This window comes from Aythya ferina (genome assembly GCF_964211825.1).
Source record: "Aythya ferina genome assembly, chromosome: 14".
Lineage (NCBI taxonomy): Eukaryota > Metazoa > Chordata > Aves > Anseriformes > Anatidae > Aythya > Aythya ferina.
In genome coordinates, this window is record NC_140312.1 from 8002369 (window position 1) to 8019421 (window position 17053).

Genomic DNA, 17053 nt, shown 5'->3' on the forward strand with positions numbered 1-17053 from the left:
GACAGATCATTTACCATAATACCTGCTATTACTAAACCAGCCAACAGTACTTGATTACGGGAGAGCTCAATAGTCTATGTGGACAAATCCACGGACCATAATAAAGTTACCTGTAAACAAGAACAATTATGGGCACATTGGAAAAAGGAAAGTAGTTAGGCAAGAGGATTTAACCCTGCCCAAGCTGAAAATAAGTAGGATCCTTCTTATGTATTGGTGAAATACAATCATACTATAGAGTTGACTGTAAGGCATGTGATTGTAGGGTAACTTACTGGTATTTATACAACTACCACGCTAATAAAGTATAATGCAGACATAACATGAGCCAGCAGACAGCAGCATGAGACTGGGACTCAGCAAATCCAGAGTTTATACCATTATCAGCTCACTGTTAGTTTGACACAGCTACCCTTTTAGTTTTCCTTATCTGTGAAGCAGGAGTAATCCAGAAACCTCTACTCCTCAGCTGAAGCACAATGCCTAATTTATTTGCACCGCTTTAGGCTACAACAGCTAAGAACTGCAATGAATATCAAAGCAGTAATTCACTCTATTTTACCAGAATTTTTACCCTTCTTTTTCCAACTTGTACAATTAGAAGCACTAAGGAAAACACGCTGCTCATTAACTAGCAGAACTTTTCCCCTAGCCTGCTGTTCTGGAGCTGATGACAGCAACTCCTTCAGCCCTTCCTTTTCCACTTCCGTTAAAGATCCTCACGAAGACGTAACATCAGAACAAGCAGTAGAGGACCCTAGTGCCTACCTCTACAAATTCAAGGGTTATAAATGCTTTAAGTATTTAGTATCTGTACAAACATTGCAATTAGTTTTAAGCAAGACAATTTACTCTCCATTTCAAGACAGTTTACAATATTATACTTGGGCAATTTGTCAGGCTTGCAAAATGTATGAAAACATAGCTCCGTAACACTTCCACTCCCACCCTGCAACAGGAGGGAGTGCCATCACATTCCTGCTCTGCCACGAGCAAGGTGTGGCTAAGAGCAGTAACTGCAAAGCAGTTAGGACTCTGTGATGGGGACAAACAACTCAACTAGAAGGGAGAGATGGAAAAAAATGAAATAATGAAATCAGAAGGGTGGCAGCTATCACGTTCCTAACACTGCCAAGAAATTCAGAATCTTTCCTTAAATATATATTCAAGAAGCTCAAAAAACCCGGTGACAACATTCTCACCTCCTTAACAAATTCCAATGAACATCTGGATTATACAGATCTATCACCTTCACCAAATTTTTAGACTGTTTCTCACCTTTTGGTGTGTGGAAGGTGCTTAAAATTAGCTCTCATTCTAGGGTCATGCATTTAACAAAAGCTAAGAACAGTAAAGAAACCGCAGAGAAAGTGGCTGTAAAATCACATTGTGACACAAGCAACAATCTAATCTCAAGGAACAAAAGGTTTTTCATCCTGTCTACTGCATGTCCTACCTGCCTGTGACAGAAACTAGTTAGAAAAAATACTAAGTTACAATCACATCTCTACTAACAGAGGAACATTATTTCTATGAGAAGTCCAGTTCCCCAGGTCTTCCTTTCTCACCTTTCTAGAAGTGGGAGTGAAGTTTCCCTTTCCCCACTTACAGAGGAGAAAAAGGAATTCAAGAAAGTTAGAGACAAACATGGTGGCCTATCTTTGAAACTTGGCCCCGAGGTGAAGCTAAGACCTTCCTGCTCTTGCCAAGCTAAAAAGTTGTTTTAAAAGGGTTCCTTGATATACCTTGATTTCTTTTGAAAATTCCACAGAGCTTTCTTTACAAAACTCCCCTAGAAAATTTACCAGGACCACAAAACACAGCACATACTTGTCTAACAAGATTAAAAAAGGAAGTTGCCAAGTTGCATAATACTCAGTATTTCCATACCCAGGGCTTCAGAATTAGATCTCAGTGACTGCAGCTCCCTTTGACAGTACAGATATTTACACACACTATGGAGATACCTGGTCAGGCCTTTGCTGGTTGGATTACCAAAGCACTGAAAAACTTAACATTTCTAGGGTAAGCTGCTTCTGCACAGTACTGGCCAGGCCACAGGTCCTAAGCCTCACACAGCTCACAAGCAGTTCCTATATAAGACTTACCCAAAGCTGCATCACAGCCACAGCGCTGCTCAGAGCAGGAAGGAGGTAACCTGAACCCGGTGCCATAGGAGCAGCAGAACATCCAGGGTAACATTATCCATCTGAGATAAAGCTGCAGAACCCATCACGCAACAGAGCAGCGGGATAGCTGGTGGCCAGCATACTTCCCACATGTAAAATATTCTTAGAGCTCATGCTCCTACCAGCTATGTAAAGTATGTGCTGTGTGCTTCTTAATATGGCAGAGCGCAGATGTTGGTATGCAGCTTATTAGGTCAGAAAAAACTGGCTGCCTTCTGCATACGGCATTCGGGCTACAACGGCTGCACATTTCCACCACAAACAGCCCAAGTCCACGACACCATAGAATTCATCAAACTCTACTACATAACCTCAGCAGTGACTCAGACTGCTACCTGACTCACTAATTTTACATCAAGCACCACCCTGGACTTTTATTGAGCCATCAGAAACCTGTCATTTGAACTGAGTTTACAGTTACAGAGGGAGCGAATCAATCAAGGGGGGCTGCATTTGTGCTGTTTGCTTTCCAGTTCAGCTTTGATCTACTGGGGAGAATACTCATACAAATGAACACTTGAAAAAACTGAAAAACTGCCTTTAAAGTTAATTTAATCACATAATAGTGTGTAACATAGCTTATTCTAAAAGAAGTAAAGTTTAGATCTGCACCATCTAAACTGCAAGCTAACCAGACAAACTCAATGTAACTCCACACACTTGAATAATTCTTGTGCACATTGCAGCACCTGGGAAGAAACTGGAGAGTGGAAAAAGGTTGGCATTTATTTAGAATAAAACTTAGGACAAGCAAGTTTTACTGGGCACAGAGAAGCTTTATTAGTTATTTGGTTTAATCCTCAAATTTCTTCACAACTCCCAATTAGATAGGAAGCATTACTGCTTGATCATAGCTAATCAAGCCACATAAAACTGAAGAGGGTGGACTTATACTAGAACTTAAGAATTGTTACACTGCAAACAGGAGAACAAGACTCAAAGCATCTTGTCACATCTTAGAACAGTAAGCCTAATGCTCTATCATAGTCTGAATTTCAAATATAGTAGGACCACCATTCACTATCAAAAATAACTGTTTTATGCACAAGAGGATGTGGATCCATACTTTTGAGCTTTCAGAAAGTGCTTTTTGCAATTGAATTACAAAGGTAATTCTAGGTTCTAATTTTTAGGTTTAAAGCTATCAAGAAGTTTAATAGTCTATTTACCATTTTTAAGTATTTTTTGTTTAAGTAGGAAGCAGACATGGACCAAAATTAATAGTAGCTTAATTGTGCATTGTGGCTTACTGAACTTTGAAACACTGACAAATGTTTCATACGGGTCCTCCACCTTGAGATCTCTGACCTAGGCAAGCTCTCAGCCACTGAAGACCAAGTAAAGCTAAGAGACAGACGAGCAAGTTGAAATAAATACTAAGATGAAACGTAACAGCTGAATGTGGAACCAAGGCGTAGAGCTAACATGCACCGCAAAGATCTTGGTTTGCGGCAGCAAAATTTCAGGCTACTTGCACATTTTTCAAAAACCCCATATAAACATATTCCTTTTTTAAGGAAAGAGACATTCTAATTAAAGTTCAGTATGTTCCTGCCACAGCATCAGCAGTTATTTATGAGGCGAACAGCATTACCTAGTCTCTGTAGAGAGTTTTGTAAGTTGTGGCCTTAAGACAGAAGACATTATGACAGATCTGCACTGCACACAATGGGACTATTGATTTTGATGTCTCTAAATACTGTTTACTCTCCAGGCACCGCACTTCCCTCCTCCCTCCCCCCTTTAAATACACGATCTGTTTTATTTGAATAATGTTATTCCCTAAAATTGAAGTTTATTCAAAAAACATTTTATCTGAAATACTCACTTCCTGCACTTGGTTTGAAAATTGAATGTCTTTTCCAGTACAGATTTTGATGCACAGTTTGACTTAATAACTTACAAAATATCCTTAGAAGTAAACGTTTTAATTACAGTGGCAGTGTTACACTGATCATTAACACTACATAAATAAAAGTACACAGGCAAAACTTCATGTTCTCTGGAGGTGTCCTTTTAAATCCTAGAACTCAAGGTGGGCCTATTTGGGTTCTCCTATCTCTACAATGTCACATTATTACAATTACCATTCTACTTTAGCAACAACCAGCTTTTTTGGCAGGAAGCTGATAACAGGAGAAAAAAAAAGTAAGCCACTTCCTCAAGAGAAGTCCTGGCCTGGAAAAGCCTCAGTCTGGTACACAGCATCCTAAGCAAAACACCTGATTATGATGAATAAGCTGCCATTTCTCCTCAGTTTGCTGCCTTTAAAGCTTTTGTAGAGAGCAGGTCAGTTTAAGAACTGTTTGGAGAAACAGAAGTTTTTAAAAAGTTCAGAACGGAACCTCAGTTTTGAAAGACTTACCCTTTGACCTCTAAGGCTAGACACAATTACTAGAGCACACAATCTCCTCCTGCATATACTAAGTTGTGACCTTCAGCAAGTTATTCCTCTGAGAATTTCACAATTCATGGAAAAGTGCTCCAAGTTTGGCCCTAAAGACATATTATCTAAGTAGGCAAAATCTAATCTTTAGTAAGTCCTCCACTATAGTATTTTTTTCCCCTTACGCCAGCATTTAAGGAGTAGCAGAAAAACACAGCGATAACGTCACACTCTCTAACAGCAACACCGTGATCACGGTAACCAGCACAGCAGCCACGTCTGAAGGCGGCTCTAATCCAAGAAATAAACTTGCAAATACCTGAGCCATTTCAAGTTTAAGGGCTGGGATGGAGCACTGCTCTCCTCTACCCCGCTCCACCTCTAAAACCAGGGGTGGCAAGTCAGTGGTGACCACAGTAGGGACCTGTCCTTTGGCAGGAGCAAAGAGCCTGGGAGAGACGTGGCAGCGCTGGCAGCACTCTGCAAACCTCCTGTACAGGTGGTTGGCTCCTTGCAGCCCTCTTTTCTCCGGACGTGACCCATCTGTTTCTCAGAAGGGGCCTGGACATGAGGCCATCCACCCGAGCCAGCCCTCAGGGGCTCCCCAAACCCCACAGCCCCCCTGGCAGAGAAGGGAGCACCCCAAGGAGCGGCACAACCCCCAAGGAACCCACTGGGCCCTGCGGAGGGCCGGGCACAGCGGGAAGGCCCCGGGCTGCCGGGGGAGCGGCCCCCGCTTGCCTCAGAGGGGCCGAGGCCGGGCCGGGAGGGGGGGTGCAGGCAGCGGGCTGCCACCCAGGGCCCCGGGCAGGGGCTGAGGCGAGCGGGGGGCGGCCGGGAGGGCGCCACCTCAGCGGGGGCGGCGCCGCGGCCATGTTGGGAGGCGGCCGGGGGCAGCGCGGGCCCCGCTGAGGGGCCACAACCGAGCCCCCCCCTTTTTAATCCCCCCCCCTTTCCAGGCCCGCCGTACTCACGCCTTGTCCACCAGCTCCCGCACTTTCCACATGTTGAGCATGGCGCCCACCGCCCGGGCACCTCCTCGGCCTCGCTGCCCTCCTCCTCCTCCTCCTCCTCCTGCTCCGCCGGCCCCAGGAGGCTCCGCTCAGCCGCGCTCCGGGCAGCCCCCGCCGCCGAGCCAGGCCCGCTCAGGGCTCGCAGCCGCCTCAGGAGCCCGGGGACGCGGCGCCGCTCCCGGAAATGGAGGGCCCGGCGCTGGCTGCCGGGAGCTGTAGTCTGCCCATCGGGGTGCGCTCTGAGGGGGCGGTCCGGCCGCCCCGCACCGCCTGCTGGAGGGTTTAGGTTCTTTAGGAGCCTGGGCTCGGCTCGCAAGGGTTGCGGGGAGTTGTAGTCCCGCTGGTTGGCACTCAGGAGGTTGGTGGTGTCGCCTCGCATCGCCTCCAAGTGCTGCGAGGCTGTGCCACACGCTGTGGTGGAGCCCAGGGGTTGTGCCCTCCTCGGCTTGTGGTGCAGCCACAGCCCTGCTCTGACCCGGCCTTAAAAGCACCACAGCTCCTACCCTGTGGTTAGCTCCTTGCCCCGCCACCTTCTCCCTCACAAGAGGCAGATAGCGCCATGCAGAACCACCAACTGCGGCCATAAGAGTCACGCCTGACTGGAATATGGCCTTGTGAGGAGCTCGTTGAAGGGCAGCATTCCATCTCTACAGCTCTGTTTGCTGTTCGTGGTTTGCAGCCTGATATGGATGTTGCCCAGACACCCAGGACACCTCCTGAGGGCCTCCAGCGGGTTCTGTAAGAGGTGTGACACAGCAAAGCGGGCAAAAGGGTGAGGTAAAGGCACCGGCTGGGGCACAGCACGGCCAGGAACCTCGTTCCCACTGCTCCAGCAAGACCAAGCCAACTGACAAAAAGCCAAGGGAAAGAATCGTACACATTAAAGCTGCCACCAGAGTATTTTAACTGATTTAACATACTTCTCAACATGCATTGCAAGGCCATCTTCAAATATTGTCTGTGCACAGTGTTGAACAGGAATCACAGCTCCTTGAGTGTCATCAAAACAGCGAATTCTGTCAAGTGATTTTATAATAATCAGGATTGACAGACTGTTTTGTTACATACCTTTACTGTTGTTCTCTATCAGCTTGTTTTCAATGTCAGTTTCGAACGAGCAGTCATGAAGGAAGATTTTTTTCTCAAGAGAGGTGGAAGTCTGTTGGCTATTTCTTTGCAAGTCACAAGACACAAAGAGAGTGCCTGGGTACTATGGTCAGTCCATAACGTATTCTTGATGTATCTTTCCTGTTTGTGTCATAAATGAATGTGTTTTGCCTCAGGACAACGTATGTTTGTAAACTTTTACCTAAAGGCAATATGTACCTGTAAACGTTTGCCTTTTGGTTGTTTGGTTAGAGAGACCACAAAAGGCATGAGAAAGACCGGTTGCAATTTACTGGTCAAGTAACAGTCACCTCTTTTTATAGTTGGTATTTCTTTGAACTAATCAGGAGAACTGAACAGCAGATCACCTGCCCATTTTCTGACATCCCACTATCTCTTTTTACCAAGGTACTTTCACAGCTTCTGTCTTCTGAAAAATTCAGTGAAAGCTCAGGGAAATCTGCTTGAATAAACATCCCAAATCGATCATCAGATCCAGTCCGCACACTAACAGTGAGTGCTATATGTTTGTGTAAATATTGTATGAACAGGTGAATGTCGGTGGATTAGTCCCCAGGTGGATCTTTCCCATTTTCAACCTCCTGTGCCTATGGGACTTAATTCTGGAGTATTCATCTTAAACTTTCATTTAGGAGCACTGGATGTCCTTTGCTTTTATGAATTTAACTGATTACATTTTGAATCCTCTTAGATTAGTCCCCAACACCTTGTTGCAATAACATTCTGTATTAAACTGTTTTGTGTTGTGTGAAAAAATATTTCCTCTTACGAGTTTTAAACCATCTGCTTAAAAGTATTACTAGTCCAAACGTCATGGGAAATGGTGTATAATAATTTTGTTTTATTCCTTTCACTGTCAGTTGTGAATTTAGAAATCTTTAGATTTCTTACTACATTGTTTCCTTTACTATGCCCAAGACTTGAGGTATATTTATTTTCTCCTTGTTCAGAAGTTGTGCCATAGCTTTGGAATTCTGCTCTATCTTTTTGAAACTGAAGGGAGGGATGAACACTGCATACAGCATTGAAGACACGCAATGACCTACTTATGTTTTATAGTTTTTTTTCTTGGTTCCCTTCATAAGAGTTCTTAGCACTGTCTGCCTTTTTGAATGTCACAGAACTCTGAGCTGGTATTTTAATCTGCAGCACATCTATCATCTGTCTGTGGTTGTTGTTTAACTGAACTCAGCATCAGTTCTGCTGTCCCCACTGCTATGTGCCCTTCCATCATAGACTGGGAGGAGAGTGATCCTTAATTTCATATTGTAACACCTGGCAAAACAAGCTGAGAGAGGACTCTTGATCTTTGTTATCTGCCTTTCACTTTTTCTATAATTAAACTGAGGATGTTGGTCTCGGGATTAGGAAAAAACATTTTTGATATTTGTTTAAAGAAGAAATAATAATATAAAGTATTGCAATTGGAGCTTGCAAAAGCACAGCCTTTCTGATTTGCTAGAAATGATGTTATTTTTAAATTTGGCTTCAGTCCATATTGGATCAAAACCAAATTTCTAAATACGTTTCTGATGAACTGGAAGTTCCCCAGATTCTGCTGCGGTGCTCTGAAATTGATGTGCTTGTCAGTGCAGTGGTTTCCTTGAGCAGCTGCAAGCAGCTCCCAGAGTTCTACGTGCTGGAACAGGCCTGCCAACTCACGATGGGCTGCAAGAGGCAGCTTTCAGGGTCCAGACTCCAGCCACACCTGAAGGTGCACATTGCCCAATGTCAAACAACCTCTTCCCTTTCTTCTCATCAGGGTTGACATTAGAACTGAAACAGGAGTCAGTAAGCCATCAGGATTTGGTTGTTTTATGTGTTTGTTTTTTTAAAATATTTGTTTCCATGAGAAAAAAAACACAACACAACCTACTCTAATCATACATTTTAGAAAAAGAGAAGAGTAAGGAGGAAGTGTTTTAGATTCAGGCATAGGAGAATAATAGTAAAGGCAGAAGAGAGAATGAAGCTGGAATTTAACAGCAGTTAAGATGAAGGTGCAGATCTTTTAAGCATTACTAGCTATGTCTGGATGCAGTAATGGGGCAAGGAGAGACGACTGGCATTTATTGTCAATTTTAGGGTATAGTAAAAAGCAGGTCTTTATGTAAGATTGAATACAACATGACTGACAGTAATTTTGCCATCCCCATTCTGTCAGCTACTGATAAAGTGCATGAGCATATGTATAATTTCTGAATGATGTGAAGACACTTTCTGATGCATAAGTAGTTTCTTTAAAAGAGATCTGATCGGTGTAGATCGAGGGTAATGCAGTTTCAAAGCAATGCAATATTCAGCATAACAGGTAGTAGTTGTAGCATATATCATGTAGAGGAAATGTACTTTATTATAATTTGAGCCATCAATTACAGGAGAAGCAGTTAGAGAAATTGAACTAATTTGAACACTGCAATAGAGTTTGCACCTGGCTATTCCAGAAGTTAATATGGGCCATTTGGTGCACAAAAAGTCGTGTGCATTCCAAATGCCTGGAGAGCAATATTGGTTTTAATTTCAACCATATTAATGCACAGCAGAGATATGTCCAAGTCAGTGATTAATTTACAATTAAAGTGAGGGAAAAAAAAAAAAAAAAAAAAAGAAAAAGGAAATGTCAAGAAAAGACACATTGGGGCTGGGAAGGGAGGCAGTGGCAGAGACAAGCTTTTCATCTGAAGCAGTATTTGTTTTCATGATTTCATAAAGATCCACTTTTTACCCACTTACACATCTGAAGTCTGAATTTCATAAAGCGTATTTGTTTTAAGTATTAGTCAGTAGGGCAGAAGTAACACTGAACTAACATTCGCTGTTTGTAGTCTGGTTAGTGTACCAGACATTTCTGAACAATTGCAGCTTCCCCAAATCCTGATTTCTGCCTTTCTGTAACACATCCCATACACACAAACACATGGTGTTACAAACAGAAGATCACTACGCTAAGGCTTCCACCACCTGGTAGCTGAGCTCATACCACATTCAAGGACAAGGAGAGAGTCTTGGGGTGCAGGCAGAAACAGGGGATATTGGCAGTGAATTCTACCTGTGGAAAGTGTGGGTAGAGTAATAAGGAGAATCTGGTAGTGATGTGTGCTGTTTTAACCATATCCCTCCTGACATTGCCCTCCTGCCTGTTGGTGGTACATCCATTTACCAACAGCACTTGCATGCCCAGGACCTATCTGATTCACTATAAAGGAATATAATGTAGGTAGCAAAATTCAGAGTTTTCTAAGTGAAAAAAAATCCTATTTTGAGGTTTAGAGCTGTCTACAGCTGCTTGTGTTATGCTTGTGGAATAGCGGGAGTGCAAGGTAGAGGTAGTGACTTGTCTCAGAAGCTGGGCGGACAACTCTGCCACTCTGACAGTTTCTTTTGCCAAGATAACACTGGCATTTTTTTGCAGAAAGTCCCTGCAGGGAGGCTGTATCGAGTGTTAGCCTCAGTCGGAGTTCAGCCTAGTCCTGCCTTATTTCCTAGCCTGCAGAAACGAAGGTTGATGCCATACTGTGGCCACATGGATTTCACCCAGTTTCCTCACAGTCTTTTGAAACAGTTGAACCGTTTCGCTTAGATGAGGCAGAGGTGGTTAGTTCTCAAAGGGAATTACACAGTTCTGCAAAATTCTTACAAGTTTCCTGAAAGCGGGTGACAGAACGAGGGACACCTTGTTATTACTGCTCCTGGAAAAGGAACGCAAGCTGAGCTCAGCCCTGGATAGAAAGCATTTAAGGTCACGGTTCTCTTCTCAGTGTTCTCCATTGCCCAGCAAGCACTAAATTCTTGTTTTTCCTGTGCCCATGGCATCCGTGATGTTACTGTCTGTTGTGGATTCTCTGATGTCTAGAAAGAGGTGAATTCCTGTTGCCAAAATGTTACCATTTAATAATTAAACAAACCAACAGAGAGATAAATGTCCCCAGGGAAGCAGTCATCATTAGTTACACTTTTTTTACAGAGCTACTTGGGACTTTTTGGTTTCCTATTTTCTCCCACATTAGCAGTGTGGGCATGGCTCTGAATTAGGAAGAAAATGTGGGGCTTGAGGATTTCCAGCTGATGGCTGATAATAGATGTTCTGAGCTTTCCCTCATGACAATGATATGACATTACTCAACACTTTTCCCGGGGAGGCTTTGGAGCTGTATTTTGAATATGTGTTCCCACTGTAGGAAGTGTGAAATATGAGGAAAAATGCTCTGACTGATGTCCTGATGTTATGATGTCACAGCTATTTCTGTCATGCCCCTAAAAACTTCCTTTAAATGACTGTGGTACTTTCCAAGGGCAATTTAGGTGTTAGTTTTTGAGAACTGGTCCTGATAATGTAATTCTCTTCCATCATATGAATCACACATTATTTTAATTCCTCTTACAGAAACTCATCTCCAGATTCCTCAGCCTTTTGTTTTAGCTCCAGTTTATGCTAAGAATTTTCATCCTGCTGGTATTTGTTACGCAGCTGTTCCAGTAAGTTCTTTTTGTTCACTGACAACAATCCAGCTCACTCTAGAATTTAAACTGCACAGGAGGAGGAGAAAAAGACAGGCAACTGTCTGCTTTTTGTAACAGTCAGCCCTTGACAGGTTTGTCTTGGTTAGCAGCCTGCATTTCACGTTCCAAAATTCCTGTGACAGTGGCCAGAGTTAGAAAACTGGTAGCAGAACAGGGCTGAACCAGAAGCACATGCCAGACTGGTGAGGTCAGAATTCTTGGGTATGGCTGCAGCCAGTAAATGTTCCCGTTTGTTACGTTGTCAGTTTGACCCTAATCCAAGTCACTCAGCTCTCTGCCAGACTGCAAGCCAGAAAGGTCTTGTTTGCCTGATTTCCTAAGGATACAAAGCTTATGAGATCTTGCTGTCTATGTATTTGTGTCCCTCAGTCCCCTTGCAATTACTGTTGGGTGTAACAGCCAACCTCAAACAAATGAGATAGATGGGTTAAGGATATGAAGTTATGTTTTGTGAAAATGCACAGCTGTATAGAGAGATACCATAGGAATGCCCCTCTTCAGGGAAAGGCTGTAGTAGGAGTTCAGTTAGATAGCTAGGAGTCCCCTTGGAGAGCACTGTGACCAGTGTTCCTGCTTCTGAGCGAGTCTGCTAATTCTTAAACATGGGAGAATCCAATCACAGGACACAAAACTGCAGGAAAACAAAGTTGCTTCATTGCTCACTGAAAGCCTTGTTTCTCCTTGGTCTGGCTACTCTCATATATAATACCCGATATCATAAATGTCTTACACTTCTTATCAGATGAAGCCCTACTATGGCTTTTCATCAGATGTGAACTATGAGGGGACAAAGTTGTCATTTTTCCCTCTTGACAGTAGCAAACAGCCCTTAAACAGGTAAAAGGAATGGCATATCAAAATGATCTTCAACCCAGGGCCTAGGGCAACTGCTGTTTGATAAACTGGTAAGACATAGTCAATTAAATCATTGCAACTTTTTCTTTTAAAGGTCATACATTTTTATGGGTTGAAATTAACAAACAAACAATAGGAAGATACAAAAATGATGTTTTAAGAGCCAATATTAGTCATATTTTTATTTGGCTGGAAATGAAAACTGCCATGGCAACACTTTACAAGATAATCCTTGAATTACTTTTTCAGAATTAGCTGGACTTGGATTGAAACACAGTAGATGGAGACATTTTCACAGACTGGCAGACTGGGACTCTCTAGCCTGGAATTATCCAGCCAGTTTTAGACAGAGAAACTGGCTTTCTATCTCAAAGTTGGAGACAATACTTTAATTTTTTTTTTTCCTCCACATTTATTTTTAATTAGATCATGTTCCAAAGAAAAGAATGAAGGAAAGTGCTGCTGTTTTTTCCGTTAAAAAGATAGAAAGAAAAAAAAAAAACACAGCAAAAACAAACAAACAAAAAAGTTGTCTAATGAGCTTCTTTTCTCTTAGTTAACATATTTATATGCATAACCATTTATATGCATCATTTATATGCATCACCAGGAAAATAATGCAAATGCAAGTCCTGTAACGAAGAATTCCCACCTGAGTAACTTTTATAATGGGGTGGAAATGGTGTGTTAGCAACTTTTTCTTCCATGCTCCCTCATCCTTCTTTTCTATTTCAGTTGCTTGCTTGGAATGCAGTTGTTTAGGTTTGTGGTATTTTACAGAAATAAACCTTTAAAATCTGCTGTTAACTCTTAGTATTTTACAAAAGCAAACCACAAGCACCATCACCAGCAAAAAAGTTACTGAGATTTTAATGAGTTAAAAGGTAAGCTGAAAGAGCAAAATCAATCTCAGACGTGAAACTGATGAGTTTTGATGCCTAGGCTGAGAGGAATGTCAGAGGAAAAAAATACTATAAATTAACAGCAGGTATTTCATGTGACATCTACAAGAAGCAGACTTGATCCTCTGGGATTTAAGTGGACATATTCTTGCAGCATCGAGTAACCTTATCCCACAGTCATTTACAACAGCTTCTTTCTCAGAACTATTTGGTCCTGGATGTCATTAGGTAAAAGACTGTGAATTAAACGGATTGATCATCTCCAGTTCCAAAGTTCTTCAGTGCAGTTCTTGACAATTCATTCAATATTGAATTTATCATGACTGGGTCCTCCTGTTATTAGATCCTGAAAAAGAAACTGAGAGCTACCATCTACTCTTTCTCTGATCTCAAAGATAGCTTTGGGAACAGAGCGATGCTCATTTTCAACTGCCTGTCTCCTTCTGGAATAATTGCCAGATGGATCTTAAATTTTGCCTTGCGTGCAGTACTGCCCAGTAAACCAAGCATATTGCACAAGACTGTAATGCAGAGGCCTGGTTAATTTTGTACCAGTTGTTCTACTGCTTTCTTCATTTTCAATAGTTTCAATTCCTCTCTTGTTCCCATTGGTGTGGCTTTATTTACTGGCTCCCCCTGTGTCATGAATTTAATCCTGAACTTCAGATGAAGGCTGAGTTCAGAGGGAAAATATTAGTAGCCCTTCAGCTTTGAGGTGCTTGCTCATTAGAGTTCATCAGTTTGGGGACTGTTTGCTGTTTTGGAAGACAGAAACAGAGAAAAATAGTACAAATGCCGCTAGCCTGAACAAAAGGTTCTGCTATTGGGAAGGGAAGAGAAAAATAAACAAACAAAAAACCCCACCACACAAGAAAAACAGAGGTAAGAGCTCTGCAGAGGCAGGAGTTGTCAAAAAGCTTTCCTCATCAAACAGACTTCAGAGAACCACAGCAGACGGATTTTCAGTTCCAGTCAAATGCAAGAGTGTAGGAAGTTGACATGCTGTCCCTTGGAGAGCTGAGGTATTGACAAAAGACATGCAAACTTGAAAAATGTACATTTGTGGAAAAATCCATCCTGACAAGTGACTGCACTTAAGTCGCCAAATGGACTTCACCCCTGGGATGAAACTCAATTATTGTTACACATCCAATGAATCCAACCATGGAGAAAGCACATGGCCAATAAAAGGGAACTGTTCAGTAATCAGATCTTTCAAAAACTATTTAGCTTTTTGCCACTGAGTACCTTCTATAAGTGATGTGTACTTCCCTGAAAACCTGCTTGGCTCCTTAACTAGCTGGTTAGAAATGCTGAGCCATTCGGAGCTGCTCTGGAGCACAGACACATCCCACAAAAAACGTTCAGAAGAATTTATGAGACCTTTCTGAGGAGATATCTGGCTTGGCTTTTCAGATGCAGTTTGTATTTAGTACATTGAAGAATGCTTTTGTGTTTGAGGGTATCTTTATGATACCGGCTGCAGGGGCTATTTCTTGCTAAAAGAATTGTGTTATGTGATTTAATCCAGGGAGTCCCGGTAAAGGCTCCATTAAGTAAGAAACTTGTAAACCCTAAGTCATTAGGTCAGTCTTCCATTTTGAGTGAGGAAGTGTCCCGTGTGCAGCTCCTGCTCAGAGTTTATCTTTCCATAGGAATATTTGCCAGGTGCCATTTCTCTCCTTTGAGATTACGTTATCATTTGCACAATGTGTGTACTTTTTATTTGCCGCCTTCCTGATTTCAGCACAGCCACAGTTATGATCATGAATAAATCCTTACTGAAGGATCTGGTTTGGGTCATTTTTATTTCCTGCTTCATAAATGAAAGTCAGCCCCACTAATGGCATCTAAGCCATTTGTTTTAGGATGCACCTGCACACAAATTAGTTTTACAACAAAAACCATCTATATGAAACTGAAACACTGCAACTGTTCTTTGCTAAAACAGGCAACAAGAGCTGGCAGATGCTTTTAAGAACATGGGTATTAGGTGCTAGTGTTTCATAAATCCACTTAGTTTTCTATGGTCAAATTTGAAAATTTTTCTTCTTTTACCAGCCATCTAGTTCTCTGCTGCGCCTGTTTGTTTCCTTAGCTTTGCCATGCTTTTTAGGTGTCTTTTTCTAGAATAAATGGACAATATTCTTGTCAATTCAGAATGCAGCTTCCCTCGGTTATGTGAAAATCCAGTTCCAGCAATGTGGACACACACATATGTGAACATGCACTCAGAGACATCTGCACTTTCACCCATCAGTAGCAGGACAAGCGTCTGGGGACTGGGGACTAAGCTGTTGCTTTTTTTTTTTTTTTTTTTCCTTCTTCTTCCTTCCTTTTATGTTCCCATTGTTTCATTGTTTCAGCCAATTTTTTTTTTTTTTTTCCCCACAATCTGTCTGCTTTTCTCTTTCTCCTTGCAAGCTAGTAATTTGGACTTGGAAGATTCTCTGGGCTGCCAAGCAACTAGCTTCTCCTTATTCAAATTTTCAGGGAAAAATGTAGCACATCCGTTTATACTGTCACCCTGACAAGTTTGAGCCCACTCTCAAGATGGGAGTTATCAGGCATTATCAAGTTAAGCAACAGCCATCGAGGATCAAGCATCAACAATCAAGTCTGCACCATCCCAGCCTGACAACAGAGAGCTGGAGAAAACTGTTCAGCACAGTTTTATTCATATATCATGAGTTGTTTTGAAGAGGGTACTGCATTTAACACTTGTTCAGCAGCAGGTATCCAGAACTTGGCTGTTCTGAAGCATTACGTGGGTGCTTTGATCTCAATCCATGGTAGGAATGCACATGGAAAACTCAGGGAGCCACAGGGCCTAGCAAGATTAAGGCTGTTCAAGACTACTCTTCCCTTCTTGATGTAATCAGAGCCAAAGACCGCTTAACATTTATAGCAATTATATGAGCAATATTATCTCAACAAAACAAAAAGTCCACAGTCTCCTTTCAGCTCCCCAAGAATCTCCTTGGGGAGCTGAAAAGCCTGCCTTTGACCCCTGTAAGCCATTTTCATAAAAACACTCTATAATTGCGTCATATTTATGATGAATCTTCATCACACTCTTAAGTCTGTCTAGCTAAGTTGTTTCTCTAACACTCTTCTTAGCGTTTGCCTTCAGAGATAGAATGATTCAGCACAACAAGAACATAGTGTGCAAGTCTGCCATTAAGCAAATATTTTTCATTGTTTGCAGAATCCCTAGAATTCAGCAGAGGAATAGACTGCAATTTGAGCCAAGAAACATCTGAATGTCATGTAAAGTTCAGTTAATTATTTTCTAAATAGTCATGAGCACTACTCGAGCTTACAGTAGGGCTCAGATGGTATTGTTGTGATCACACTGTAGCCGTTCAGCTGAGGGGAATGTTTGCTTTCACTTTGGTCTGCTTAGTTTCACAGTGTGACAAAGCCATCTCAGTAAAGGATGCATTCTCAAAGCCTTACAGAAACTGTGGCTGCGGTCTTCTAAAAATTGCACCACTGTGCTCCTGGGGAATCAGCTTCATCTGATTAGAACTCTGCACAAACCCCATGTACACTTCACCCAGAAGTGAAGTGTACATGTGGCCACATACCAGCTGTGGCCACATACCAGCTGTGGCCACAGCAAAATTCACATCAGCTGCATCTTCACCCTAATCTCTATCTACGTTTATGGCAGCATAAAATAAAGAGGAAGCACTTTTGAGTGTTTTGGTTCGGTGCCACAAGGATTGAGCTTTCTGGCTCTGCTCTGGGCTCTCTGCCCTGTTCCAGCAGTGCTGAGGGCAGCTGATTATAGAAGAGTTGCTCCAGCAGGAATGAGTCAACACTAGTGAGCAACCTCTCAGCACACCTCATCATGCCTACTGCTCTAACTTCACAAGTTCCGCAGGTCACCGGGTTTGTAGTTCCTACTCCAAGTCTTGAGATCTGCAAGATAAGCCAGAAGGTCTGACTTCATTCCATTACCTGAGTTGCCATACCAAACCCCTGAAATGCAACCTAAGGAGTACAGGAGCACATCCTTGCCCAGGTTTACAAAGGTATTTAAGCATACAAAGA

At 42.4% G+C, this 17053-nt stretch overlaps 1 protein-coding gene across 2 annotated transcripts in view; it reads right to left on the minus strand.

Moving 5' to 3' along the window:
- Nucleotides 1–5802, minus strand: part of CLINT1 (clathrin interactor 1) — a 48748-nt gene extending 42946 nt beyond the window's left edge. The window contains exon 1 of one of the 2 annotated variants that reach the window (XM_084536039.1): nt 5550–5802. In XM_084536039.1, coding sequence (XP_084392165.1) covers nt 5550–5590 — 41 coding nt within the window. In that variant the 5' untranslated portion in view covers nt 5591–5802. Of the gene's footprint in view, nt 1–2108; nt 2254–5549 lie in introns of those variants that run through there. The other variant, XM_084536040.1, reaches the window with a different exon arrangement.
- Between the last annotated feature and the right edge of the window lie 11251 nt (nt 5803–17053).